The 25927-nt window shown below is 43.1% G+C and overlaps 7 protein-coding genes and 1 long non-coding RNA gene across 11 annotated transcripts in view; 4 read left to right on the top strand and 4 right to left on the bottom strand.

Moving 5' to 3' along the window:
• The window catches only part of Meltrin (disintegrin and metalloproteinase domain-containing protein meltrin), a 60991-nt gene extending 56441 nt beyond the window's left edge, over window positions 1–4550 (top strand). The window contains exon 13 of the mRNA XM_076795015.1: window positions 1124–4550. Coding sequence (XP_076651130.1) covers window positions 1124–3602 — 2479 coding nt within the window. The 3' untranslated portion in view covers window positions 3603–4550. The remainder of the gene's footprint in view (window positions 1–1123) is intronic.
• Gbs-70e (Glycogen binding subunit 70E) overlaps window positions 1–25927 on the bottom strand; it is a 128653-nt gene that overhangs the window by 69055 nt on the left and 33671 nt on the right. The gene's annotated exons all lie outside the window — the stretch shown is intronic.
• LOC143358118 (uncharacterized) lies at window positions 7535–12562 on the top strand. Of its 2 annotated transcripts, none has more exons than XM_076795024.1 (3): window positions 7535–8122; window positions 8232–8361; window positions 8697–12562. In XM_076795024.1, exons 2-3 carry the CDS (start codon window positions 8266–8268, stop codon window positions 10917–10919), a joined length of 2319 nt encoding a protein of 772 aa, XP_076651139.1. In that variant the 5' UTR covers window positions 7535–8122; window positions 8232–8265; the 3' UTR covers window positions 10920–12562. The 2 variants fall into 2 exon arrangements, with proteins under 2 accessions (XP_076651139.1, XP_076651140.1); XM_076795025.1 differs by having other exon boundaries at window positions 7535–7884.
• On the bottom strand, window positions 12707–13588 carry Snrpg (small nuclear ribonucleoprotein G). Its single transcript, XM_076795054.1, has 4 exons — window positions 13261–13588; window positions 13144–13166; window positions 12907–13031; window positions 12707–12832 (listed from the first exon to the last, which is right to left on the bottom strand). Exons 1-4 carry the CDS (start codon window positions 13290–13292, stop codon window positions 12782–12784), a joined length of 231 nt encoding a protein of 76 aa, XP_076651169.1. The 5' UTR covers window positions 13293–13588; the 3' UTR covers window positions 12707–12781.
• LOC143358128 (interleukin enhancer-binding factor 2 homolog) lies at window positions 14053–16567 on the top strand. Of its 2 annotated transcripts, none has more exons than XM_076795040.1 (4): window positions 14053–14256; window positions 14773–15083; window positions 15153–15717; window positions 15961–16567. In XM_076795040.1, the coding sequence occupies exons 2-4, from the start codon at window positions 14784–14786 to the stop codon at window positions 16245–16247; spliced, it is 1152 nt and encodes a 383-aa protein (XP_076651155.1). In that variant the 5' UTR covers window positions 14053–14256; window positions 14773–14783; the 3' UTR covers window positions 16248–16567. The 2 variants fall into 2 exon arrangements, with proteins under 2 accessions (XP_076651155.1, XP_076651156.1); XM_076795041.1 differs by having other exon boundaries at window positions 14086–14185.
• Scgbeta (sarcoglycan beta) lies at window positions 16751–19631 on the bottom strand. 2 transcript variants are annotated; one of them, XM_076795042.1, is made up of 4 exons: window positions 19171–19631; window positions 18395–18540; window positions 18049–18295; window positions 16751–17614 (listed from the first exon to the last, which is right to left on the bottom strand). In XM_076795042.1, exons 1-4 carry the CDS (start codon window positions 19267–19269, stop codon window positions 16970–16972), a joined length of 1137 nt encoding a protein of 378 aa, XP_076651157.1. In that variant the 5' UTR covers window positions 19270–19631; the 3' UTR covers window positions 16751–16969. The 2 variants fall into 2 exon arrangements, with proteins under 2 accessions (XP_076651157.1, XP_076651159.1); XM_076795044.1 differs by having other exon boundaries at window positions 19050–19631.
• On the bottom strand, window positions 19772–23657 carry LOC143358125 (venom protease-like). Its single transcript, XM_076795038.1, has 6 exons — window positions 23495–23657; window positions 21424–21675; window positions 21050–21314; window positions 20703–20968; window positions 20471–20628; window positions 19772–20106 (listed from the first exon to the last, which is right to left on the bottom strand). The coding sequence occupies exons 1-6, from the start codon at window positions 23589–23591 to the stop codon at window positions 19933–19935; spliced, it is 1212 nt and encodes a 403-aa protein (XP_076651153.1). The 5' UTR covers window positions 23592–23657; the 3' UTR covers window positions 19772–19932.
• On the top strand, window positions 20106–20455 carry LOC143358138 (uncharacterized). The gene is made up of 3 exons (XR_013082928.1): window positions 20106–20150; window positions 20232–20291; window positions 20367–20455. It is a non-coding gene; the product is annotated as an uncharacterized LOC143358138 (long non-coding RNA).

Genomic DNA, 25927 nt, shown 5'->3' on the forward strand with positions numbered 1-25927 from the left:
ACCACGTAATCCTTTTTTTTTTTTAAATAATCTTTTTAACAAACAAAGGTACGAAGAACGAGGAACAACAATACAGTCTGTCTCTCTCTCTCTCTCTCGAGGGGAATCTCGAAAAACTGCACAGAGTCGCTCGCACTTAAGCAGAATGGATTTGTACATGATTTTATTCTCAATAAACGTAATGATTTTACACGGACCAGTGTATCGAATTTTCTTCAGTCTGCCGATCTAACGAAAGCAGAACAGATACATATATTTTTACGAACTTCCTTCTTCCAAAGAGCTTGCGACTAACACTTTAATCTCTCACTAACTACATCTTCCTGCAAGTTTCTCTGATGCGTGTGTGTGCTGCATGCGTGTTTCCCTATGAGACACTCCCGAAAATACTGTCAGAATGGTGCATATGAAATGCGAAATATGTGAAAGATGTACAAGGTGTTTATTCAAGCTTGCCACGGTTACTTGAGCACACCTTTGACAATGGGTTTTCAATGCCTAAATCACAGTTTGCGTTTCCAAAATGTGTAGAGACTGGCGTGCGGTATTTTTCAACGTTTTTTTTTTTTTTCTGTCAACTTAAACGCATATTCTCCAACGTGGTTTCCAATACCATTTTTATTCAATCGTTCCAAGTATTTAGAACTTAAAATGTTCATCAAACACTTCGTCCTTTTGCGGATGGTTTCTGCAAGATCGTTCATGCCAGAATTGTTCGCCACAATGTGATCCTGTTAGCCGACGGTCGATCAATTCAGTCCTTAAATTTCTTGCAAAAATTCTTAAGCCGTTCTACAAAACAGTTGAGTAGAATGTCCCTCTGTGAACAGACATTCAGCCTCGACTAAAAAGATTCCTCGAACAGATTCTAAAACCGATGTAGAAAATTGTCCGAGCAGTACGGCGGCTCCGTCAACGACGATTCGTCGTGTGCAATCGTTTACATAAGAGATAACAACGGGCCGCACAAGCAATCAAGCCATCTCATATGCACCAGCCGAACACCTTCTCGCACGCGTGTGCCTGTGTGTGATCGCGCGCTGCACGCGACTTATTCGGTCTACGTATTGTGTTCGAAAAAGTGCACTCGCGATTGTTCGTTGTTTGTGCTTGAAATTTTCAGGAGCGATCGGGACCACAACGGTATCGATCGTCCGAGCCCGTTGCCCCGAACGATCCAGACGATCGATTCGAGCCTGAGCCAGGACCCGGCGTGCGCGAGCTTATTGCCGAAGCCGGAGGCCGACGAGCGTTACAACAATAATCTGTTCGGCCAGTTCAAAGGGTTCTCGATCAAGCCGATCAAGAGCCAGCCGAAGAGCAACGAGCCGACGAAGCCAGCGCCTCCTCCGCCAACGATCCCCACGGTGGCGATCAAAACGAACATCAGAACGCTGCCGAAGAGTACCGCGCCGCGAAACTCCATCCTAAACCCGTCTACGAACTACAACAACGAGGCTCCATCGGCCCCGGCTTTGCCGCCGTTGAACTCGGGTCGTCCTTCGATCAGCAGCCCAGTTTTGGCAGCGACAACATGCACTTCGGTCGAAGTGGTAGCCTCGAAGCCACCCGTCAGACCCTCTCTGGACGCTCCGACTAGACCAGCACCAGCTCCACCGGTTTGTTCGGAGCTCCAACGTCTTCAAAGGCCGAACAGCACTCCGTTAACCAACGTCCTGGAACCGGAGAAGAGACACGACAAAGGCGGTACCCTAAGCAGAATAGCCTCTATCCTGCGTCCCAGCTCCGGGATCACGAAGACGGGCCTGCAGATGACGCAGAAGGAGGAGAAGAACACGAACTCGCTGCCCCGGCTGCAGCACCAGAAGGCCAACAAGCTGGCGAACAAGGAGATCCTGAGGAACCTGGAGATCTCGAACCCGATACCCCAGAAGGAGATAGAGATCCCAATCCCGGCGATACCAGTGGCCCCCGAAGCGGAGAAGAAGAACGTGGTGCTTAGGGCTCAGTCGATGAGGGACAGCAAGGTCACGCCGAGGCCGAACATTCAAACCTTCGGCTCCATGAGGCAAACCACGCCGGTGAAGAGGCCCACCAGCATCCCTGCCAGCACCAGGCCCACGGCTCCTCCGCCTGGGCCTCCGACTGTCCCGAACCCTGAGAAGATGAACGAAACCGGAAAGATCCCAGGATTGCCTGGTTACCAGACGCCGCAGGTGAAGAGTTCGAAAATCGTCGACGACGTGTACGACGACTGCATGAACCTGGTCCCTGAGTCCCCCCTGACGAAGATCACAGAGGAGTCGCCTACCAGCGACAACATCTACGCGGTCATCGAGGAAACGATCCCGGAGAAAGCGAGGAAGATCCTGCCAGAGCGGGTGGACAACGAGTACAAGCTACCAAAGCCGGTTGAACCCACTGCGAACCCTGCCAACCCCGAATCGATGGGTCTCCTGTCGGAGATCGTCTCGGAGATATCGAATCGCAACTTCGACTCCATCTACTCGACGGCCACTCTCTCCAGGAAGTCGAAGAACAACGAGGAAGCGGGTAAGAGCCCCGAAGAGCTGGGCTCGAACAGTTCTCTGGGAGCCTACGTGAACTCTGCTCACTATAAATCGCCCGGTAGCATCTACTCCAACTCCGCATCGGCGAAGTTCAACTCTTCGAGTTCCACGACCAGTTCGGGCTACCTGAATCCTTCGGTGTTGAACGTCCCGCGAAAGGAGCCCGAGAAAGTCGAGTCGAAGCCGCTCGACAAGACCAAGTTGGTGTCCTTGAACTCGTCGAACCCTAACTTGAACGATGACATATCGAAGGAGTTGGGTATGAAGCCGAGCGGCAAAGCTGATCCACCGAAACCGGCGATCTCGTTGAAGACCAGGCCGCTTCAGAGAGTTGCAACGAACGCAAAGACTGGAGAGGATGTTGTGGACGGTAAGGAGCCGGTGAAGCCTGTTCTTGGACGCACGAAGACGCCTCCTGGAATCGTGAAGGGGTCGAAGGACGCCAGACAGGCTCCCGAGAACGCCTCGAGGACTAAACAATCTACCGATGCGAGTTCGAAGGGCTCGACGGACTCCTCTAATAGATTATCTTCGAAAACTGTGCCTTGTAGCCCTAAGGATAGCGGGGGTAAGTTCAACAGCCCGGACGTGGTGTCGAGCTGTTCGACCTCGAACCAAATCAGTACAAAGTCGCCGGACGTGCTCGGCAGCAGCGGGAAGTTCAGCTTTCAGCCGAAGAGCGTGCAACAGAAGGTGCCCACGCTGCCCAGAACGGCGAAGAGTCCTTCGGCGAAAGAGGGACCTGGACCGAAGCCGCTCGGCATCGCCAAGACGACCTCTGTCCCGGCAGAGAGGAAGAAGTCGCCGACGACCAGCGGGAACGCGAACCTAGGCAAAGCTCTGGCCCCGAAGGAGCCGGTCTCCAAGGTCTCCCAGGCCAAGGTAGCCCCGAAGCCCGAGACGAAGACCGAGACCAAGGTCAACACGGTCCAAAGACCTGCCACCGGGAAGTCGAACGTTGCCTCCCTTCAGCAAAAGTTCGAGGCGAATAAAAACGTGAACGCGACCAGGACGGTGACCGCCGGCGTGCACAAAAGAACACTCGCGAAGTCCGCCGAGGCGAAAAAGTAGATCCACCAGGAACGGATCTATGCGAAATAAATCTAGTCTGTCCGCGACTCGAAGGCTTGTCCAGGGCGCGAGGAGCTGAGAACTGTGTTTCTAGGACGAGATTGCTCGAGGATCTTCGGGTGCTTGTGCACACTGTGCGACGATGCGAAAGAGAACCTGTAGATTGTATTATGGCGGACTTCTTGTGAGGCGGGACCCATCGGTTTTGACGAGCTGTTGATTCAGCGTTGATGGTTTGCGAGCCCCTGACAGTCGGATACTCTGAAAATAGAATAACTTGTTTGGAACTTGGTCCAAGTGACTCTTTGAAAAACTAAGGGGATCAATATGTCAGGCATTTGATCAACCATCCTTGAAACAAAATAATTTCCTTAAAATTGATCCAAAGGTCTCGAGGCTCTTCGAGGAGCCGGATGAATCAATCTACTAGATGACGACAATACTACATTATTAAGTGTACAAATTAATTCATGGCTCTCGCAGTGAATCGATTGTGACTTTATTTTGTATTCAAATCTTTCAACCACCGTATTGGAGATGAACTATTGTACTTGTAAGATAATGTAAATGCATAGAAAGCGGAGACTATTTTGGAGTATAGAATGCATTCTAATTGTTTGTAAATAATCAATAAATTCACGAATAAAAAAGGGCCATGAATTAATTTGTTAGGTCAGCGCAAAAGTTCTTGCCCGATTCCTTGTTGTATTTCAATACAAAAACTTGGGCACGAATTTTTCGCTGACCTAATATTTCTCTTGTATGAAAAAATTGACAAAAAGAAGTCTCTCACTCTGATCCCAGAACTATGTAACTTCGATTATTCGTGTCTTCAAGACCATCGAACAATTGCAGCTAATATTCCATACACATGGGCTTATATTTTATCATTGTACAAAGGCTCGTCGAAATCGATGTCGAAATTAGGGTCCTCGCCAGTTTCGTTTCGACAGCAGCTCGTAATGGCAGCGTGCAAAATGTGGCCAGAATACTTCTCGAGAAAATCGTATTCCGGAACATTTTGTATCCTCTACCGTTGTACATAGTAGCTACTTAAAAATTCTAATATTTTTTGTAGAGATATCACCCGTAACCACGTGCAACACTAATGACCGATGAACACGTTTGTTCACGAGAGAATTTTTTAAGGAACGAGATGACTAAGTAAGCAACGATTTATTTTCAAAAGAAATCCCGCGAGAGAAATTCTTCAACTCTGTGATATACGTGTAACGAAGGAAAAATAGCACAGAAACATTGCGCCCTGCGTGGGTGACGACTGATGACACGTTGGCTGCCAAATTGTGATCTCGAAAGAATCCGTGGAGAGTCAAAGTTATTTTGAAATTGTTCACGGTGATTGCTCCTTCCTTGTTTCCTTATAATAAAAATTAACCCTCGTACATCCCTCGTGTTCCCACAACTTCCAGTTCGAGCGACTACCGTGTTCTCCTAATTGTTCAATCAATTACGAACTCAGCTTTTCATTTTCAAAGAAGAAATTTCCGAAATTAACCTCCCGCCTTGTATTGATATTTTCGAGTTGTGTCGAATCGATGAATTTGTCAAAATCAGGTCTTTCTGAAACGGATGAGAAGAGAACCGATGCGGCAGTCGACCTGTTGAAAGAAATAAAAAAGAGAAGATAGCAGATTAGAGACGCTCGACCAAAATTTATCGTTTTATAAAGATAGAGTTTTCAAGAGCGGATTATATCATAGAGTCATATCATATCTAAGAGTTAAATTCCTCCAGCCTCCGAGAACAAGACATCAGTTCTTCAACAACCTGTGAGAAATCTCTTTTGGTTCTCGAGTTCCATTGAGTTCGGAGGTTCGACGATGCAATACATAAAACGACTCGGAAAGAAAGAACAGGACAGAGTGCCTAATAAAACTGCGGTCGGCGTCCCGTTTGTTTGTCCCACGACAATTAATGCATTTATTTTAGGTGTCGCAAGATCTGCTGCAAGTTCCGACGAACTCCAAAGACAGCGCCATCGGATTCGACAGAAACGGAAAGACTACAAAAGAAACACACGAACATTTGAGGAGATATATTTATTTGACTGAGCAACCTTGTAAATATGTGCATACTGTAACATAGACGTAAGTCGTATTTTATACAACGTACCTTCGTGCTCACAAAAGTTCACTTTCGCGGTAAACTCCTTTCACGGAGCGCGTGCGAGATGCGACTTTTCTCAGCATTTAGCTTTTTAACGGTGTCAAGTTCGATTTGTTGTTAAGCGCGTGAGACTCGCCTGTACCAAAAAAGAGAAGAAAAAAAAAACAAAAATATGAGAAAAGCCGAGAGAGAAGAAACAAAAAAAAAGAAGAAAGAAGAGACAAGAAGGAAAACACGCGACAGACCAAAAAAGAGAAGAAAAAAATGAAAGAGAGGAAAAGGTTTTATTGAACGGTTGCGACCTGATTTGTGCATTCGCCGGTTCGAGCAGAGCGATCTCTCGCGATCCACGATCCACCTGTATACGATTGTTCGCTTTTTTTATTTATCACAGTTCCTATGTACAGTACGTCTCGGACGCGTTGAAAAAATTCTTCTGAGTAGCCGCGCGACTTCGGGTTCAATAAAGCTTTTTAACAATGTGCAAAACAAAAGAGAAACAAAAAAAACGACGTCCGCGTGTCATTTTTTTGCGCTCGCTTCTTGTTCCGCTGCCAAGACAATCAGAGAATTTTTCGGGCAGAGCCTTGGCCAGGTTTCTTTTTTTTTCGAAATTGATCTTTCCAATCGATTGACCTCTCGACCGGGGAATAAAATAGTTGAAACAACGATCGGGGATGAATACTATTTGTTTGTGAAGTCTGACCGAAATTCGGAAGGAACGGGTCAACGAGAAATAAACGAATCGGATATACGTATAAGCGTTTAGTTGCCCGTCAACATTGCTGCCTACCGCAAACAGTCAACAGACAAACAACATCATTCCATTATATTGCAGTTATGTTCGGTACCAAAGACGAACCGCGTTTTCCGCGCGTTCGAATGGCCAAGATGTAGGCTACTTAAATCGTAAACGTTGTGTTAAAACTTGTACATTTTCCAGTCTATGGTAACGTTACAATAAATTCTTTATTCCACGCATGCGATCGTCTGAATCATTCTAGCCAGTTACGTTGGAAGGTAGGTCGCAGTGTCGCCAGATCAAGACTCGTTCCCCCCACTCTAATTTCCCCTTCTACTGCGCTATTCCCCACGACTCGGTCACGTGACATACTCTGGTACCGGCAGAGAGGGGGTAACTTTTTCCCCTCGATTCGTGCTCCCTCCCCTCATCTGGCGACACTGGATAGGTGGAGAAGCAGCCGTCCCAGGATGCAGATGGAAACGCATTAATCAATGAAGACGTCAACGATAATCTTATAACCGAAATCTTTTGTAGAAATCTTTGCCACTATTCATTTAATATATTTTGTATACATTACAAACATCACAGTGTCGCTCTCCTTCCTAACAATATCGCGAAAGACAGTCCAGACAGAGTTGAGCATAAATCAATGATAATTTTTCATTTGAAAAGAAAAATTGCTCTGTCAATTATAGAAGGGGAAAAGTGCTTAATAAATATTGCAGAATTATGTTTTTCCATCTACCTCGTTTTTATTCGGGAACTATGCGAAACGACCTAGAGGTCGCTAACAAAATCATTTTACAATGAAAACAATTGCAACAGCTATGAAACAATTGATGATTCAATAACTCATCGATCCAGCCGATGATTAAATACCCATTTCAATTGACTGTGATTACACGTCGGTTAAATTGAAAACTGAATCGTGAATTGCAGCTGATAATCGATGATTCGAGACCGAAATTCTATTGAAAAATTGCCCTCTTCTGTAACGAATTGCTTATTTATTAAAAATTCTATATACCGATCGAAAAGCGAGCCTGTCGCCCCTAAAAAGATGACGAATATAAATATCAAAGAAGCTAATCGAAGAGTTGGCCAAGTGGGAGAAACCTTCCCTTACCACAATTTCCCGCCAATGAGATTCGTTCGCCAGACTGTCCGCACGTCTATAAAGAATGAATTCGCTGATACGTTTCCGCATTATAGCACTGTAAACAGTATCGTCTCAGAGAAGTGAAAAACGCACTTCCTCCGATTGGAAATGTACGTTCCTATCAATCAGCAATGTTTTCCTTAAATATGTAGGAGACAGCCCGTATCGGCGAGACCCGTTAATGTATCACGAAGTACCTATGCGTCGCGACGATGGATCTCGGTTCACGGCGAACATAAATTTACGAGTCAGTAAGTGTCAGTCAAATTAATAAACTTATCGATCCTCGTCGGTGACAATATCACGAGGGACCTGCGAGCGTTTTCGTTGACAAAATGATCCGCAAGCCTTCGGACGTTAGACAATGCACGGACGTTGGCTTGTCAGAGAACCAATAACCTAACAATTCTCTCATAAGCGGGGAATGGCTTTCAGCGATGTCTCCCGAAATCGTCGGAATTTTTATCGGCTCGTAACGGTTTGCGCAAGGTGCTTTGCGTAGCTGTTTTTCAAGTAAATCGTGCAAAGACGTCGCGTTACTTTGCGACAGTGTCGGCGAACCGTTGCACGATCGTGAAGGTTTACTTCGATGTTGCAGGCTGTAAACAGATTTCTGTTTTCGTGCTGCGAAAATGGCACAAACGACGCTGCCGAATCTTGCCTCGAAACCGATGAACACGTCTGCCATGTGTCCCACCGATTTTACTGCGACGACCCCCCTGTCCGACGTGAGTTTGACATTTGCAATGTACAGAGTATCGTAGTCAAAATTGCAGTAAAAACTTGTGGAATAAGGGAATTTTTGAGCAGTAATGGATCTGTAGCTGCTGCGACGCAATGTGGAGACAGAGCAATTATCAAAGATAGTCGATAACAGTGTTTGCACTCCTACAAGTTACTAATAATCCCATGATAGACTTATGAGAGCAAAATTCGTTGTTCCGTACGGTTCACTGCGTCGCAGTGTCCATTACTGTTTCCCCAGTGCTCCATATTTTTGCCACAACTTCTTAACAGACCTTTGAAGAAAGCTTCAGTTTGTTCTAACACGAATCGATTGCAGGTATTGAAGTCGGAGCCAGTGAAAAGACTACTGAACCAACCAAATATCATTTTTAAAGCGATCCCTCTGAAAGTTACTCCAGTTTCCCACAACAAGGTTACCAATAGGATGAGCAACACTCAGTTAAATTTAAAGGAATCGAAGACCAAATCGAACACAACGATTCTACCTGATGAAGAAGGGAACGAGGAAGATGAGAATCTTCTACCTTCTAAGAAGAAGGGTAAATCGGAGATTATTCTAGTGCCTATTAAATCGGAGAGGAAGCCTTGCGGACACTACGAACCATGCGAGAACATAGTGTGCGACGTGGCTGTGCAACAGTACGTGGATAGAGATGGATCGTCGCCTTTGATATCTACTAACATAGAAGAGGATGAGATAACTGCGCCAGTGGCGAAGCACTGTAAGAACGAGAAATGCGATGCTTTAAGCATCGATCATGATCGCTGCCGTAGAGCAGTTGTGAGACTATACAGGTGCAACCGGTCGAAAGCGTGTGACATTTGCGGCACGGAGTTACAAACGCGAAGATGTCGCATACACCATAAGAACTGCACGAGAAAGAACGATTACAGGCATAATGAGTCGAATGGCACTGAAATATTGAAAATACGAATGCGGGAAAGAGAGATTCAGATGATGGAGGCTTCCAAGCTGAGTAGGAAAGATTACACGGACCCAGTCGCGGTGATGCAGACCTTGAAGAAGAACGAGGAGCTGATCATTATCCCGAAATCAATTCCTCTACAGCAGCCACAGCCACAGCCACAGCCACAGCCACAGCCACAACCGCAGTCGCAAATGAACACTCTAAATAGCATTTTTGGAAGACTTTTACCCAACCTACCGTTGGTGTTATCACCGCAAAATCTGGTTCTTGGTAAATCGCAGTGTTCGAACAAAAACGGCATGACTAATCCGATACAGGTAACCATGCCCGACACTATGAACTCATCGTTTATCACGACAACCAATTCTGTTCCTTTAGCTCATAATCAGTACGTTACATTCGCAACGCAGCATGGTTCGCAGCCGCTCACGTTGAACGACATACTGTTCACGCAATCTCACGTTATGAGCACACCGATCCAGTCGAAACCGGTGCTCACACCGATCCGCGTCGTGCCTATAACTAATTTGATAACGCAGCCGTCGCTGTTGCATCAGACGCAGGGTGTACCCAAGTATTGCATCATGGCGGACCCTTCTATACCTATACCGTTGTCCTTGGGGAACCCACAGGCCATGCAACTGGGAGCGATGAGCTTGACCGTCACAAATCAGCAGCCAATTCAGCAGACAACGGTACCGTTGACTCTGACGAAACCGCTGCAGATTCAAACGTCGGTGGTATCACAGCCGCCGGTGGTGTCACAGTCATCGATGGTACCAAAGCTGACGGTGGTACCACAACCGTTGGTGGTAACACAGCCGTCGGCTGTCCAGCAATCGACAGTGGTACCAAAACCGAGACTGATCCCGCGGACGATATCGAAGATCGAGATTCCGCGTGACTATAGCCCGCACAAGAAGCGGAAAAAGAGTCCGCGGAAGAAACGCAGACTTAAAAAGAAAGAATTCAAATGCGAGTATTGCCTTAAACGTTTCAGCACCGATTGGTACTTCAAGATACACGTCGCAAAGCACACCGGCGTGGCGCGGTACTCTTGCAAGATATGCAAAGAGTCGTTCGCCGATAACGTCGAGCTAAGGACGCACAGGGTACTCAATCATAAGAAGGTGAAGTCGCCCGAGGATCAGTCTTTCCTGAAGAGGAACGATATGATGCTACAGTCCTTCCAGTGCTTGGATTGCTCCACGAGATGCGCGAGCATGAAGGACTTGAAGTCCCACAGGCAACTGACACACGGCAAGGTAGCGTGCGCCCTGTGTCACGCTGAAGTGAGGCAGGAAGAGTTGGTCAAACATTTCGCGACAGTGCACAATCGGACTGAGAAAATTGTAAATAAAATAGATGCTGGCATTGAAAATGGCAACGTATCCGTCGAGACTTCCGATGCGGAGGGCGTTACAGAAATTGGTACGAACAGCTTGCAAGCAGAGGCGAAGAAAGAGAACGAAGGTAAAATGAACGGACACGATTCTAATTATGATGAGATTATTGTTGACAATATCAAAATAGAATTGGATAATGACGACGATAATGACGATGATAATGTGGAGGAGGAGGAGGAGGAGGACAAGAATGATGAGACATAAAACATTCCAATGTATCCGTTCGTTGAAGAAAGAGGGAAAATAATTATTCAGATTGAAAGTATACTTGTTATGAGCCTCGAGTAAGAGATTGTTGGCAGAATATGCATAAGCACTACGATTAACCGATTGTTACTTTTTCACGGTTGAATTTCGTTCGAGGTTCTCCACCTAACCAAACGTTTAGATCGTAATTTCATGTTACGTAGCAGATCCCGTACGGAAAAAGACATTTTAAAATAAATATACTCGGCTGTTCCTTTTTTCTTTTAATTTTTCAATCGTACTGTGTACATAGAGACAGTGAGTACATTGTTCGGATGATGATTTAACAAATTATATTTTTCAAGAAAGCAACACACTCGAAAAAAAGAACACTGCTAAAGATCAAACGAGTAATTATACGTAAGAGTAAGTAAAAGAATTTTCGAACTGTGATACGTGACCATCTTTCCACTGTAACAGTTTTGTCATTTCACGTAAAAATTTGCCACTATTGCAACTGTGCAAGCAAAGGAAGATATAATCACACATATCTGAACACGCACAGTCCCGGTAACTTCGATGAGAAATAATGAATCTTTTCATCTTATTCTGGTAAAAAGTATTTTTAGAATGGAAAGAGAGAGTTAGACGCCATTTCTTATGCACGGACGCATACGAGTTGCATTGTGTTCCTTTTACATTTAGTTAAATAGTTATTTAAAAAGTATTCACTCACTCATTCATTCATTCATTCATTTACGTAGATTTAAGTTTAGAGATACTTTGAGTACTTTTTCAAGATCACATACTTTCTCGACACGGAAAAAGCGTAAAATTTATCGAAAAGAACTTTGTGCAATTTCACCTTACTTATAAGGTCAAGAGCTTTCAGTAGAATTGTTTGAAAGTGAAGTTTTTGTTGTCTTAGAAGGCATCGGCCTTCGTTTCACTTTTTACAATGAAAATGTATTGCTATATGTATAATGCTATGATATGGACACTACTTGTCCGTGAAATCTATTCTTAGAAACGTTCAACTTCGTGAAACAACATTGAACACACGGTACTTTATTATCGGAAAAGATATATGGGAACTGCAATCGGATATACCAGAAGGCTGTATCGTTGTTGTGCAATGTAGAATAATAAGAAAGGACGTCTTGTCAGGGTGAATCACCCTGTATCATGTTATAGAATGCGCTTTAAACTTCAAAATCAATACCCAGATTTTACTGATCGTTGATCAGGAAAAGGGAAAGTGAGCGAATAGATACATCACAAAATGCTTAGATACAAGGTAATTTTCGTGTCACCCGAATATGTTCCTCGATAAAGGAAATAAATAAAATATCACGTGCCTTCTAAATTTTAATGTTCCTTAAATGCGAGAGTAACATCTGTTCCGTTAATTGTTTTTACCGGTTCTCAATCGACAATAACATTTATGCGACTTTTCATTCATGAAGCTGAACAGTCATATTACGATCTAGTAATTTTATAGATTTTAAAGACTTAAACATCATTATTTACTGGTAGATCGCATGAAGATTTCTCCAACTATGGATGTCTAAACAAATTATTTTTTCAATTAGTGTAACCACAGAAGTACTAAGCGAAGTATAATGCGTCCTAAGTGTAACTCGTGACAGATGTTGTTCATTGATGTATTTATAGACAAAGTTTTTGTAATAAACAAATATTTAATATCGCAGCATTTATTTAAAATAACAAGTTTTATTTTCCGTCATGAATCGCGACGTACTATACAGGTTCTTATTTAGAGGAGGATCAAGTGTTAACTCGAATTATATAAAAAGTCTTTTACTTAGTCTCTTAAGAATACAAATTATATTTTTATATAATTTCCATGTTCGTCGATCTCATATTCTATCTAGAGCTTCTAACATTATAACGCTGTTCCCACGTATTACCTGAAGAAATAAAATATACGTTAAATCATTATTGTAAACCATACGATTGTTACATTTTGTACAGTGTAACTTACCACCATGCCAATATTGTTTTTTGTACCATCTCTGCATTCTTCTATGCTTTCATCTATCACCATATTCATGAATGGATCGAAACCACGTAAAATACCAACAACGTGTCGTCCACCATTTAATTTTACTGCAAAAATTGTAAATAAAATGCTAACGATGTTTATAACCTATAAACACAATCATCCTCGTTGTTTGACAAACGTGCTTTGCCAATTATTGTTAAAATGCACTTTACTTACGTGATAATTTCTTATCCATGTATCTAAAATAAAACAGAATTATTGAATATTTCTGCATTACATTTACGAAGAGCGTGGGTACGAAACATTACGAAACAAATTATTTAATAGTCTTACTTTTTAAGTTCAGGAGGATGTGCTTTACTCATTTTCAAGCTCTTGTTACTTCCAAATTAGATAGTTAAGCACTAAATATTTTAATTACATAAAAAATCGTGTATATTTATTGTTTATCCCAGCTTTCAAATACCGCAATCCAGTGTAAACTTGTGTACACTCCTGTATAACACTGTGTCCGCAAGGTAAGCGTCTGATATATTTGGATTGCTAAAAAACATAAAAAAGGGTAATTGGACTGTTTGCAAAAGCGGTAAATTATTCGTTGGGTTTCCAAAAATCATACGACTACAGTAATAATCGTTACCACCGTATATTTTAAATAAATAATTAACGAAGTAGCCTTAAAGTAACCCTTAAAGAACAGAACAAATGATTCTTGCCGATATTTCCATAAGGGGTAGTGCAATAAGAGGCAGGAATCATCTGCTCCTGAAAATCTGAAAATAGCGCCACTAGCGGCGGAACGCTCAAACTGTTAGCCAAACGTTACCGACCGAGTAACCGTTTTTTTTAAATATATTACGCATTAGGCCAGAACTGGCCTATCAGCGGACATACATAAAGTGAACATAGTGCTGATAATAAATAACAGACAATACGCCTCTCAGACATAGAAGTAGCATCCACTCTGGCATTATTTGGAATCCGCTGCTAATGATGCAGGTTCTGGTCCAGGCTAAAAAGATGATGCAGGTTCTGGTTCAGGCTAAAAAGATGATGCAGGTTCTGATCCAGGCTAAAAATTAGAATAGGGGGCAGCACTATATCGGAGACACTAAAATTCCGGGCGTGAGCACTCTTATTTCCTCTCTGCTTCTGTCATGCGTCATCGGCGTATCTTCCTGTGCAAACTTCATGAAAACTGAACCGAGTGTTGCTTGTATGCCGCTATTTGAAGTGTCGTGACTATTTCACATAAAAGGTAAGAATTTATAGTAAAAAACTGTAGTATAACTAAACCAAAGAGACACTTTTGAAACGCTTAATATTCTGGTAAGTTTTTATCGTACACGATTCAATTTTAGTCATTATTTTTATAAAACGGAATGATGCCGCCGGAACGATGTTGTGGTTAATCTGCGTGAGGCCTCCATTATTTCATATCGTATTACTATTTTTAGGCTATTAATTTACGTATCGCTTATTTCAACGGCCTTTAAACAAGTTACATGCTTGTTTAAAAAATTAACTATTATGTCAATGTCTCAAAATTTCCGGTACATTCGGATGTATAAGCATGTATGTATTAACCCTTGCCAGCCGATTCCGCGTCACAAGTGATCCGTGTTTTATTATGCGACAGATGTTCGTGCATGTATCCACTCAGTTACATGTTTTAAATAAATTCCTTCCTTCGTTTTATATATTCTGTATTAGCAGAATAAATTTAAAGAAAGTAAATAATACAGTCTGCTTTGCGTAAAAAATGACCCAACATTGACTCACTATGTTGTTGTTTTCGTTTGGCTGTTTAAGGATTGAGTAGTTTCGAAAACTTTGATTCTACAGATACATATAATATGGTCCGTGGCGGTCGTGGTGGAATGATCAGGGGAGGACGAGGAGGCATGGGACGTGGAATGGGATATCCAAGAAAGCAGTTTCTGCCACGTCTTCCGTTTGACTATACCCTGTGCGAAGCTGCTTTTCCAAGGGTAAAACCTGCACCGGACGAGAATGAATTTGTACTGGCCCTTCTGAAGAAGAATGGAGACATGTATCCTACAGCGAAGGAGCAAACGTCTATTTTAAATCTTGTGACTAAGCTACAAAGTGTATTGGATAATTTGATTGTTGCTCCGGGCAGCTTCGAAGCTTGTGTAGGTTTCCTGTAATTACATTAATTATTCGTAATAGATCCGAAATTAACCGCTAATTTGTTTTTATAGCAACTAGAGGAAGTAAGACAAGTAGGAAGCTTTAAGAAGGGAACGATGATTAAGGGTCACAATGTAGCTGACATTGTAGTGATTCTGAAGACATTGCCCACCAAAACAGCAGTAGAGGCACTTGGTACAAAGGTCAACAATGACCTGAAGGTTGTTAATCCAAAGGAAATGTTCAGACTGACTCCCACAGAGCGCGGATTCGACATTGCTAATAACGAAGCGACTGTGCGCGTGTTGATTACCACATTGCATCAAAATCTACGAAAATTGGAGTCTGATCAGCACTTAGACGTTAAGATATGCCAGGGCCACCTAGCTGCAATAAGACATTCCCGTTGGTTTGAAGAAAACGCTCACCATTCCACTATCAAAGTTCTAATCAGACTGCTCAGAGACTTGAGAAGTAGATTCGAGGGTCTGGAGCCACTGTCCCCTTGGATGCTGGATTTATTGGCGCACAATGCGATCATGAATAATCCTAGCAGACAAGCGTTGCCAATAAATCAGGCGTACAAGAGAGTACTTCAGCTGCTCGCCTCTGGACTCTTCCTGCCGGGTTCCGCTGGTGAGATTTCTCGATGTTTATCATTAGAATATAGATTTGATGCTTTTATTGTATACTGGGTGAGTCACTCAACTGTACCACCTAAACTAACTCATGACCTACTTGTTGCATGGGAAAATGTTTTAAACAAAAGTTCTTTTATGTCAAATAAGTCATGGAATGTGATAATTACTTTCTTGATGTCTTTATATTTTATCGAGATATAAAGGTGACTATTATTATTTCTAATTCAATTTGATTTAGGCATCTCCGATCCATGCGAGGGCGGCAACATTCGCGTGCATACGGCGATGACTCTGGAGCAACAAGATCTGGTGTGTCTCACGGCTCAAACACTATTCCGCGTGCTGGCCCATGGTGGTTACAGGCCCCTTCTCGAAGGTACCAACAAACTCGCCGTGGAAATGAGTGTGTGGGCAGGCGGCGTAGTTGCAAGTCCCCTGGACAAGGCGTACGAACCTCCCACAGAGCAAGAACAGCAAGAAGACATGGACGAGAGCAACGAGGAAATGATAACAGAGAGTGCTTAACTTATAATTTAACATAGCCGTATCAATTCCTCTAGAACAGCCTTGCCGCGATAAAGACAAGGACACAAACACTATTTTCTACAATGACGATTTATTCATAAACCTCTTATTCGATACAAAAGATAATTGTATTCAGTATTGCGTATGAATTTTACTGATTCACGAACTTTCTATCAACAGTAAACTTAACTAGTGCAGATGCGTTGACTTCATTGTAATTGTGTGTGGTATTGTACGTGACGTTCAGAGGCCTGTGTGTGAGGCAGTCTTTAATCGACTGTATATCTCTGTAATAAAACCCAAATTACGTGTACGTAAAATTCTTACAGAGTACACGCCTCTCAGAGTGTTTCCCGACTGCTCAAATCCGTCCGTGTACAGGGTGTAACAAAATGTATTGACATGGCTTCTTCAGGTGATTCTACACCTTTGAGAAAAATTGACTGACCAAAAATTTCAAGACTACTATACGATGCAATAGAAAGAATGGATCAAGAACCCATTTTTTTTTCCAGAGGTATAGAATCCCGCTATGGTAGTCGTGGTATATAATTTTGTTACACCCTGTACAGTAACTGATTAAGGTTTCCTTTAATCTCTCAACGTCACATCGTTGTCCAAGAGTAACAAAGTATCAAGCAGCGTAGTATGCACATGCTTGTTGGCAGTGCTGGAGACGACGAATAATCGAAACGTTACATCGTTACAGCCTTTCCACGATCCTATCGAGAGCAAGGATCGTTCTCCGGAGTTCTACTGACGCGAGCACAGCTCACGGACCTGCTGCTGCCGCCGGGCCGAACCGGCACCTTGAACAGCTTCCCTTGAGGCATGCAGATGCAGACTTTGTACTGTTCGTGGCCAGGATTCTGCAAGAACAACGGCGCGACTGGAATATTGTCTACATCGATAGAAATACCATCGACAGCGTCCAGGACGATGCTGCCGTTGACGCTCTTCAAGAAAATGTCCGTGTCCGCGCTCCAAACGATATCCTTGCTCTCCATGGTCGTTCCTTCGGCGCCTTGCATGGAAATCTGCTCGTCAGAATTCACCGTTAGGCTCTCGTTCACCGGCGACGTAATTCTATGGGTCTCCGCGATCTTCACATCAATTTTCTCGACGCCCGCCGGCAAACTGAAGTTAGGGAAGTCGGTGGTGAAGTAGATAGCGCCGGTCCTAGGGTCCTTGATCTCGAATGACTCGACCTGAGACCAGGCGGTGCCGTCTGGTAGGATTGCCACTTTTGAACTAGGCTCATCGTGGGCTCGACGACCGTGAACCTTGATTTGTACACCGCCCTCGTCGCCGGAAACCTCCATCGGCTCGTCCCCGTAGCCCTGGCAGACCTCTGACTGCAGACACACCTGCAAACCAGCACAATGTTACCGTATTTATTTATGGTTTCTCGCTTGCTGCGACCTGTCGACCTGGTGATGATTTCTATTTATTTCATTTTATTTAACCCTTTGCACTCGAAGCAATTTTAATTCCGAAATCAGGACATTTCTTTCAATCTGGAGCATGGCAACACTCAAAGAAGTTAGGAACCAATGCAAATGAAGAGGAATCTGCGTCTACCTTTCTCTAGCAGCTGGCAATGTTCTCCGGAGGAAAAACTGTACATTTATGCAGGGTGGAGCATTTAATCAGGTCACCTGAATGTTTCGCTATTGATGATAGAAGTATTAAATATCAAATATTAAAGATCTAATATTTAGGTGACCCGTTTTAAATCCACTCTGCATTAACAAAATTGTCAACAGGTCGACGTGTAGCCTTTCTCCAACTGTTAACTGACACTGTCCAAGTCAGTCTTCCCGTAAAACTTGACGAGATTCTCGTCAGGTATCACTTCCATTGCCTCCATTCCCTGACTGATACGTAGAACGGCTATCACAGTGATGTTGAGGAAGAGATTACAGAGTCCGATTATCGCCAGGACGAGGGTCAATGTCCACAGGCAGTAACGTCGCCTCGTTGGCTTCTCATTGGAAGCGGACATCCCGAGCGAAGATCCGGTCATCGTCCGGTTCACGTTCTCGCAACTGAAACCCCAGGGTATTAACTATTGTCGCGAACTTTAGCCCGCACGCGATGAGGAATCCTTAGGATTTCTGTAACTTTCAGCTGCACGAGATCCTCACCTCGCCCTGACACTGTTGCAATTGTTCTGCTGCATGTAGCCCTTGATCAGAGGTCCATCGCTGTTCGACAAGTTGTCCTCGGCCTTCGATATCGAGCCAGTGTCATTGCCACATACGTCGAGGAGGGCGGACATTGAACGACCGTGCTGCATGTACACAGAAAATTATACACAAGTCTTTCAGACAATTCTACCGTAGACCGTCGGCGATTCTTTGAGGTCGACGGTGCTAAACGATTATGTGTAGACAGCGGATTTTATGCATTTATGACCAAAAATAGGTAGCAGCAATTTGAAACAGTAGAAACAGTACACGAATTGCAAAGCACCATTGCTTCTGTCCTCTTGACAGTATTAAAGGAAGAAACACAAATGTTTATTTGGTTCCAGTAGCTTGTAGTTGATGAAGACAATTTTTATTTTACATGAAGATCCGCAGTCTAATTATTTGTGTCGAGGGTTTCCACGGCCCTGCGGAAGTAAATGGTAAACAATCTTCCGTTAGTTTCTTTAATTCGCGATGAGTGTAATAGTAAATAATGTTGTAAATTGTGCAGGGTGTTCGAGTGTCCTGGTAGCAGGATCCGTTTCGTTAAGGAAGCTGCTTGGAACGCGCGGATGACGTTCGTTCGCGGGTTCGTGGCAGAAATTCTTACCCCGCTTAGGATCGCTGCCGTAGTACTGTATGAAAACGAAAATAGAGCGGCGATAGTTCGCTTTCGGGCGAACACACGAGCAATGCCACCGGATCAAGACTTGTCTCCCACTCTATCTTACCTCTTCTACGACACCATTCCCCCCATTCCCCGAACAGCGAGCATCTCCACGCTTCCACCATGGCTCGGTCACGTGACGCGTTTCTTCTCTGTCGTACATATGCCAGAATGTCACGTGACTACTCTGGTTATGCCATAGAGAGGGTGATTGTATTCCCCTCAATTTCCCCTGTCTGGCGACACTGCACACAAGCTGTGTAACTGTGTGTAACGTAACGAAAACTAGGTGAAATCCGCCGGCCGGCGCTTGCGCGTCCAAGGATCAATGCTCGGGATTTCGGGTGGGTTTATTCGAATTTTTATAGGTGCTCCTGTGTTACCTTATTTTTGCTGAAAATCGCCTAACAGGAAATGTACAGGTGTAAATTGTAGGCGTCTGTGCTTGACGCGTTAGCTACCCCAACGGTAACTATAACAATACAATGTAATAAAGGCGATTCATTCAGTGCATTACTATTTAAAGAAAGGTCTTTGATATTTAAGTTAATATGTTAGCACAAATATTCATTGTTAGTTGTAATTACATCATTCATTTGCTAGTCATACTATCTCGGGGGTCAAGGGGTTCACTCTATTCGAGTTAAAATAACATGTCGGCGTAGTAAAAATAATAAAAAATTTTTTATTGTGCCAATGCTATAGCGCGAAGGCATGGACAAATCAATTTTGCCACTGGCTAGCCAGTGCAAGGGGTTCGGTAAAAACTATTTAACAGAGTATTATAAATAATTGTTGTCGCTTGAATCTCTTTTTAATTGTCGCCTCACACTGAATCCGGCCAAACAGTTTTTTCTATCCAGGGTATGTAGTTGGAGACGCGGGTGTAAACTCCGGGAATGACGCTGCCGCAAAATCCGCCAAAGCTTGTTATGCCGACGAGGCTGTACATGCAGTTGTAATCTTGATTCAGGATCACCAGGGGCCCGCCGCTGTCACCCTGCACACAGAAGGACAGTCAAATCTCTAACACTACTTTTCTAGGTATTCTTAAAATCTCAAGTACTAGAACAAGAAAAGGTCTTCTGTTATTTAAATAATTAAATTATTTGCTTGTAACTTTAGGGACTACGCGAGCCTGATGTCTCCAACATTCAACCCCAAAGAGTGAAGTCATCTATATAAGTACTTCAGAAACAATTTTCTCGAGCTTCTTAATTTGTTTAGAAAACCTGTTTGTGCTGACAACGATTTTCTTAGTCTCTAGATTGAAACTGAGGAGTTCCAAGACCGCAGCAGATTCAATCGGAGCATAGTCTACCAAGGAAAAAAATCATATCGTTCAGCGCAGAAAAATGCATTACGTGGCAGGTATCTTTTCCGGGTTCGCCGGCACACATCTGCCAGTCGTCGACGATGCCACGCGGTACTATCCTGTCGTCCTGAACGCTCCTGTTGCATCGTGCGTGGTCTACCAACTTGATAGTGACCTTCAGCATGTCCTTGGAGCCGACATCGTCATCTGGAAGATAACGAAAAGATAAACAGCTGCGAGATGAAGATGATCTTCAAAGTTTCATTAATCACGGGACCTACCCCAGTCGACCTTGCCCCAACCGGTCGCTGTCGCTACATCCTCGTTGCCAGTGTCCGGTAGAGAATATGGTAAACAGATGGGTCTCACCCACGCGTCGAATGTTACAGCCGATTCTAATTTTAGAAGCCCGATGTCGTGGTACTGGGAGGGTCTTTGGTACTTAGGGTGCCTGATTCTCTGGATTACCCTAACATTCTGAGGTTTCGCCTTGTCGTCGGTGCTCTCGAGGTTCAAGTCGCCCACCCGCACCCATGCAGCTGATCCCCTGTTGTGGAGTTGTATTTAGAAATGATTGATGGCGCGTTTAGTTACGTAAAACTGATCTGATGTAAACATCCGGTCATACCAATCTACACTGAAGAAACAATGTGCTGCGGTCAGCACGAATCTCTCGGATATTAGACTGCCTCCGCAACTGAAGACAACACCGTCAGTAGTGTTGTATCCCACAGCTGCCATGTGCGGGAATTCCTTAGGGCCGGCCTTTGTGCCACCGACAATAAGCTTCCTCGACTTGATTGCGCAAACCGAGACGTTTACAGGTTGTCGGTTTACTGCCAACGTTTGGGGATACACCAGCTGGTACACGGCTCTCGAGTACTCTTCGCATTCTGAACACAATTATTACAATTAAACTACGAATTTTATATATTATATAGTTAGATAAAATTTAACATTGCACCTTAGCGTTTAGAGTTACTATTATTTGAGGTCGCTCACTTGCTCTTGCTACAGCTCCTCTGTCATTGACACTGAGTGGTCCAGGACCTGCAGGTTTCCCTGTCGATGTTGTTCTCTCGGTCGTCGTTGTGGTAGGTTTAGTACTTGATGGACAGCACACTAATTGTTGGAAACCCACGTACCCGCATACCGCGCCCGGAGGATTTCCTTTAAGCATTTCCTCATAGACCACAGGACATTGCAAAAGATTCAAGCAAGTTCCTGGTCCATTGTTCACGACACACTGCTCACCTAAAGGAGAAATTGTCCGATCAAATTGATGTTGAATTGAGTGTTGTATAATGCCCAAAAATCGTTAATATCTAATAAATTACTGTAATGATTGTAAATAATCATTAAAGAAATTTGTAAAGCCAAAAAATTACAAATTGATTGAACCCTTGCCCAATTCTTTCAGGTCATCTCAGGGTGCCGAAGATTGTTTATTGTTATTTAATATCACGACGAAAATGTATTGGGACAGTTGCTAAAGGTTTGTTTTATATTCTTCGATCGCAAAAGTTTATGGAAGGTTATAGGATTAGGTATCAGGAGCCAGTGAGGCCACTTTCAAGGAGGTGGCACGGACTGACTCTCTCTCTATCCTTGTCGCACTGTTGTCTCTCCTTGTCTTACGTTACGGAAATTAGAAATAGGAACAGGCCCTTCTGGAATTGTTAATAACTAATTAATTAAACAGTTTTGTCTGTTGAGGCTTTCGGGTGTAAGTCGTGTCCTAAAGAAAGAAATTTCCCAACGTTTCGCAAGCATTGCAGCTAGCTTCATCAGGGGGTCAGAAGACACACTGATACGATGATCTTCTGACCCCCTGATAAAGCTAGCTGCAGTGCTTGCGAAACGTTGGGAAATTTCTCAAATCTCTGATTAATTAATTAAACACAACACATGCGTAAAATTGTTCTGGGAATGTTGATAAGAGATCATTCTAGATTCTTCGATCATAAATCTTCATAAATTAAGTCTTTCAATTTAGTAATTAATTTATTTATCGGAATACGCAAAATTTCTCGGAGTTATTCTGCGCAAAGATTTTCCAAACTTGTTAATAATTACTTTAACGACGCACAAAATCCGATCGAAAATGCAATGTGAAAGTAGCTAAAGGTCCGTTTTACAATTTCCGATTGCAAATGTTTATAGAAAATTACTGGATAACGAGTTATTAATGAATCTTCCATCGATTCGATGGATTAGAGAGAGTTCCGTCTTGAATACCTCCTCGGATACCTCCTTGCTCGTCGTGTTCGCCTAATACATATCAGGGGATTCGAAATGCTAAGAAAAAGGAGGTGGCACGAGCGTCGCGTTCTCTGTCCTTGTCGCACACTATCTCTGTCCTTGTCTTACACACGGGAGAGATAGGGAAAATTAGTTCGCGAACTCGCCACCGTAGATGGCGCCACTGTAGCGCATGTGTGGCCTAACATTTGCATACGAGGAAAACGAGAAGCTACTAATCGGCGAGTAGTTCAGACACTTTCGTATAGATGGAGCGTTATAGTTTCCACTGATTCAATCATTTACATGTTTAAAAAATCGCCTATCCATTTAAAATGCTCCTAATCAATTCAAGTCAATATCAATACTATAACTTGAAAACAATTCCATGAGCTATCCGATATTTATGAAGCAAACGCAGAAACGTTGAATTCAATTTTTCCTGCGGTATTGTTTTAATACAAAGGACGTTCCAAATGTGTTCTGGTCAAAGAAATGTCTTATGTCCGATCCCAACAGGTCAATTTAATTTATCATTAACGCGATCTGTATGGCAGAGTACATAACTTGACAGATCATAAAATATTGTTCAGATAAAATATAAAGGTTCTTATAACGATAGAAAAATTAAGGAAAACTGACGAATTAAAAAAGAAAAATAAAAGTACTGAAGAAAATTGAATGAAAATTGATGATTAAAGAAAATAAAGGATCTGAGGAAAATTAAAGAGTGCAAGGGATTTTCCTCGGACCACTGTGACTCATTGGAATAATTACCCAAATAATTAACAAACCTAACTAAATCCGTCATGAATAGAAAAAATTGTTTCACCTTCGAACTCCTGGCCTCGAGTCGGAGAAACCGTTACAAGGATTGAAAGTAGCAGAGATGAAAGCACTACCGGCCAGGATGATAACGCGAACATCATCCTCGAAAACTACGATTCGATATCCGTAATCTTTCTTTGCCGCAATGACACTGCTCCGTGTCATCTTCGCCTCTAAGCTTTTGTATGCCCCACCATACTTTCCCCACCATTCTTTTTGATGCGAATTCACGTTCAGAGGGGGAATGAGGAAACCGTGGATGCAGGGAAAAACCTACTGTTTCTCGTTTGCATTCGGCAAACAGGTTTCACAGGTATACCGACAAAAAAATAATGCTCGGCGTTGAACGTGTTCGTATTGGACCATGCAATAATTGATTTCTTAATACGGAAATAGGATGAGACAATCGATTACTGCGCGGACACCAATTACTCCCTTTTTGTAAGCATAATTAATATTAAAAAGAAGATATTAAATTTTGTTGGCTGCATTTTATACTTTTTAATCAATTTTTCTCTGTTAATATAGCAATTCTAATATTTTTACTTGAAGAACCTTTCCTGTATTTAAACAAGACCGCCAAGTCCAGCTGTATTATTTATTCAAGAGGTAAATTATGGAAAATTATGTTGTAGGAGTTGCTGTAAAATTATAGGTTTCGATCCTCCATGCTGCGTCCAAGGATCAAGGATTGTTTTCGTTGAACTCGATCGCAATAACTTCGCCGAAGCTACAACCCTCAATGATTCATTGAAATAATTTTGTGACGTGCGAATTAGTTAAGAAATGAGGAAAATAAACATTGCGACGCACGATTGGACAACCGCAGATACGACATACGAATGTCTCTGTAATTATGTGATTCATATCATGAGTAGGTGTTTCCGAGGTGTCGTTCGAGTTTTGGCGCCTGGGAGATGCAACCGTTCCGACACCGGTGTAACACACCGCGCAGGTAACGGGCTGCCAGGGGAACCAAATTATGCAGTCGGATTCCACCTTGAATTAATTTCCAAATTTTCTCCATTGATCATCGCTGCACCGGGCATAGCCCGAACTGGATAATAGCATCGACAGCGTTGCGCTCGCATTTGCTAAAACGTATTCTCCGCGAAATTGATAGCGTTCGCTTTTAACCTTTAGAAAGATAAAGCCGCATGTGTGCACGTTTAATTTTAGCCTGACATCGTTGAACAGTGGCCACGCACTCGAACGTTTAATTGTTTACTTTGTTTCTAATCATTCACATTCTTGACTTCGCTCGATGTCAATCTATTTAAACTGCGCGAAGTTGCATCGGTGCTTAAAATATTTGACCTTGGGGAGATCGATTACGGCAGTATCACTGTTCCCGATTCAATGATAAATTGATTGTTCGGGTATCAGTGATCGAGGCGGGGTGAAGGATAAATGAAACGATACACCGCGATATTAACACATCCCACCTAAAAATATTTTATTGCTAATTAGTCTGTTCATAACATGTTTGTATATTTACAAATTCATTACCCGAGTATGTATACGTATATGAGCATCTTACGTTAGACCGATAGAAATGTAGACGCGTTCCGCTTTGTACAACAATGAATACCCGCAGTCGTGATTAATAATTAATTAAAAAGAAAGGACATAGAGAGGGGTAGCGAGAGCGAGAGACAGAGAGAGAGAGAGAGAGAAAGAGGAAGGAAATAATAAAATATAATAACGTAACAGCAATTGATAATCGATCGATATCGATAAAAAAAATATATGATATAGTAACAATATAAACACGCGGCACTTAGGCTAATGTCGGGCATCGAGCGCTAGGAATTAAAAAGAGCATTCTCTACCTAAGAATACTACCGATAAAATATTCGAATTAGAAAACATCGTTCACAGGATCGAAGAAAACAAATAAAACGGGAGGGGTGAAGGGGGGAGGGGGGCACGGTCTTGCAAAGCCTAAAAACGTACTTTCACGAGTAAACTCAACGCTGTAGTTGCCGCGGAGGAGAGAGAGAGAGAGAGAGAGAGAGAGGGAGAGAGAGTTTCGTGTAAAACCGATCGCCTAGCGATAAACGATAAATAAAACTAGACGAGGAAGACACGGGGCCCCATTCTTTTCCCATAGACGGGCCGCAGTTTCAAGACCGAACGATAGTTTCAACGAAACTCAATCCCACAACTTATAACGATACTATATACAGTAATCCGTGTGTACCTGCGTTAAGTTATCAGTCTTGCGGCTCTCAAGAAAAATTGTATAACCGAGGGTGTACGGTACAGCGTGCCACAGTGAATCCGGGGCCGTGAACAGATTGCTCGGTCTGCGACGATTAGGCTCTTCTTGAGCCGGGACTCTGCGGTCTTGAGTATTTTTAATTATTAAGCCATTCTATCGGTCGTGTCGTTTCTTATTTCTGCGCTGGATTACGAATTTTCTTTTACGTCTTTC

The sequence above is a fragment of the Halictus rubicundus genome, chromosome 10 (assembly GCF_050948215.1).
Source record: "Halictus rubicundus isolate RS-2024b chromosome 10, iyHalRubi1_principal, whole genome shotgun sequence".
In the NCBI taxonomy this organism is placed as follows: Eukaryota; Metazoa; Arthropoda; class Insecta; order Hymenoptera; family Halictidae; genus Halictus; species Halictus rubicundus.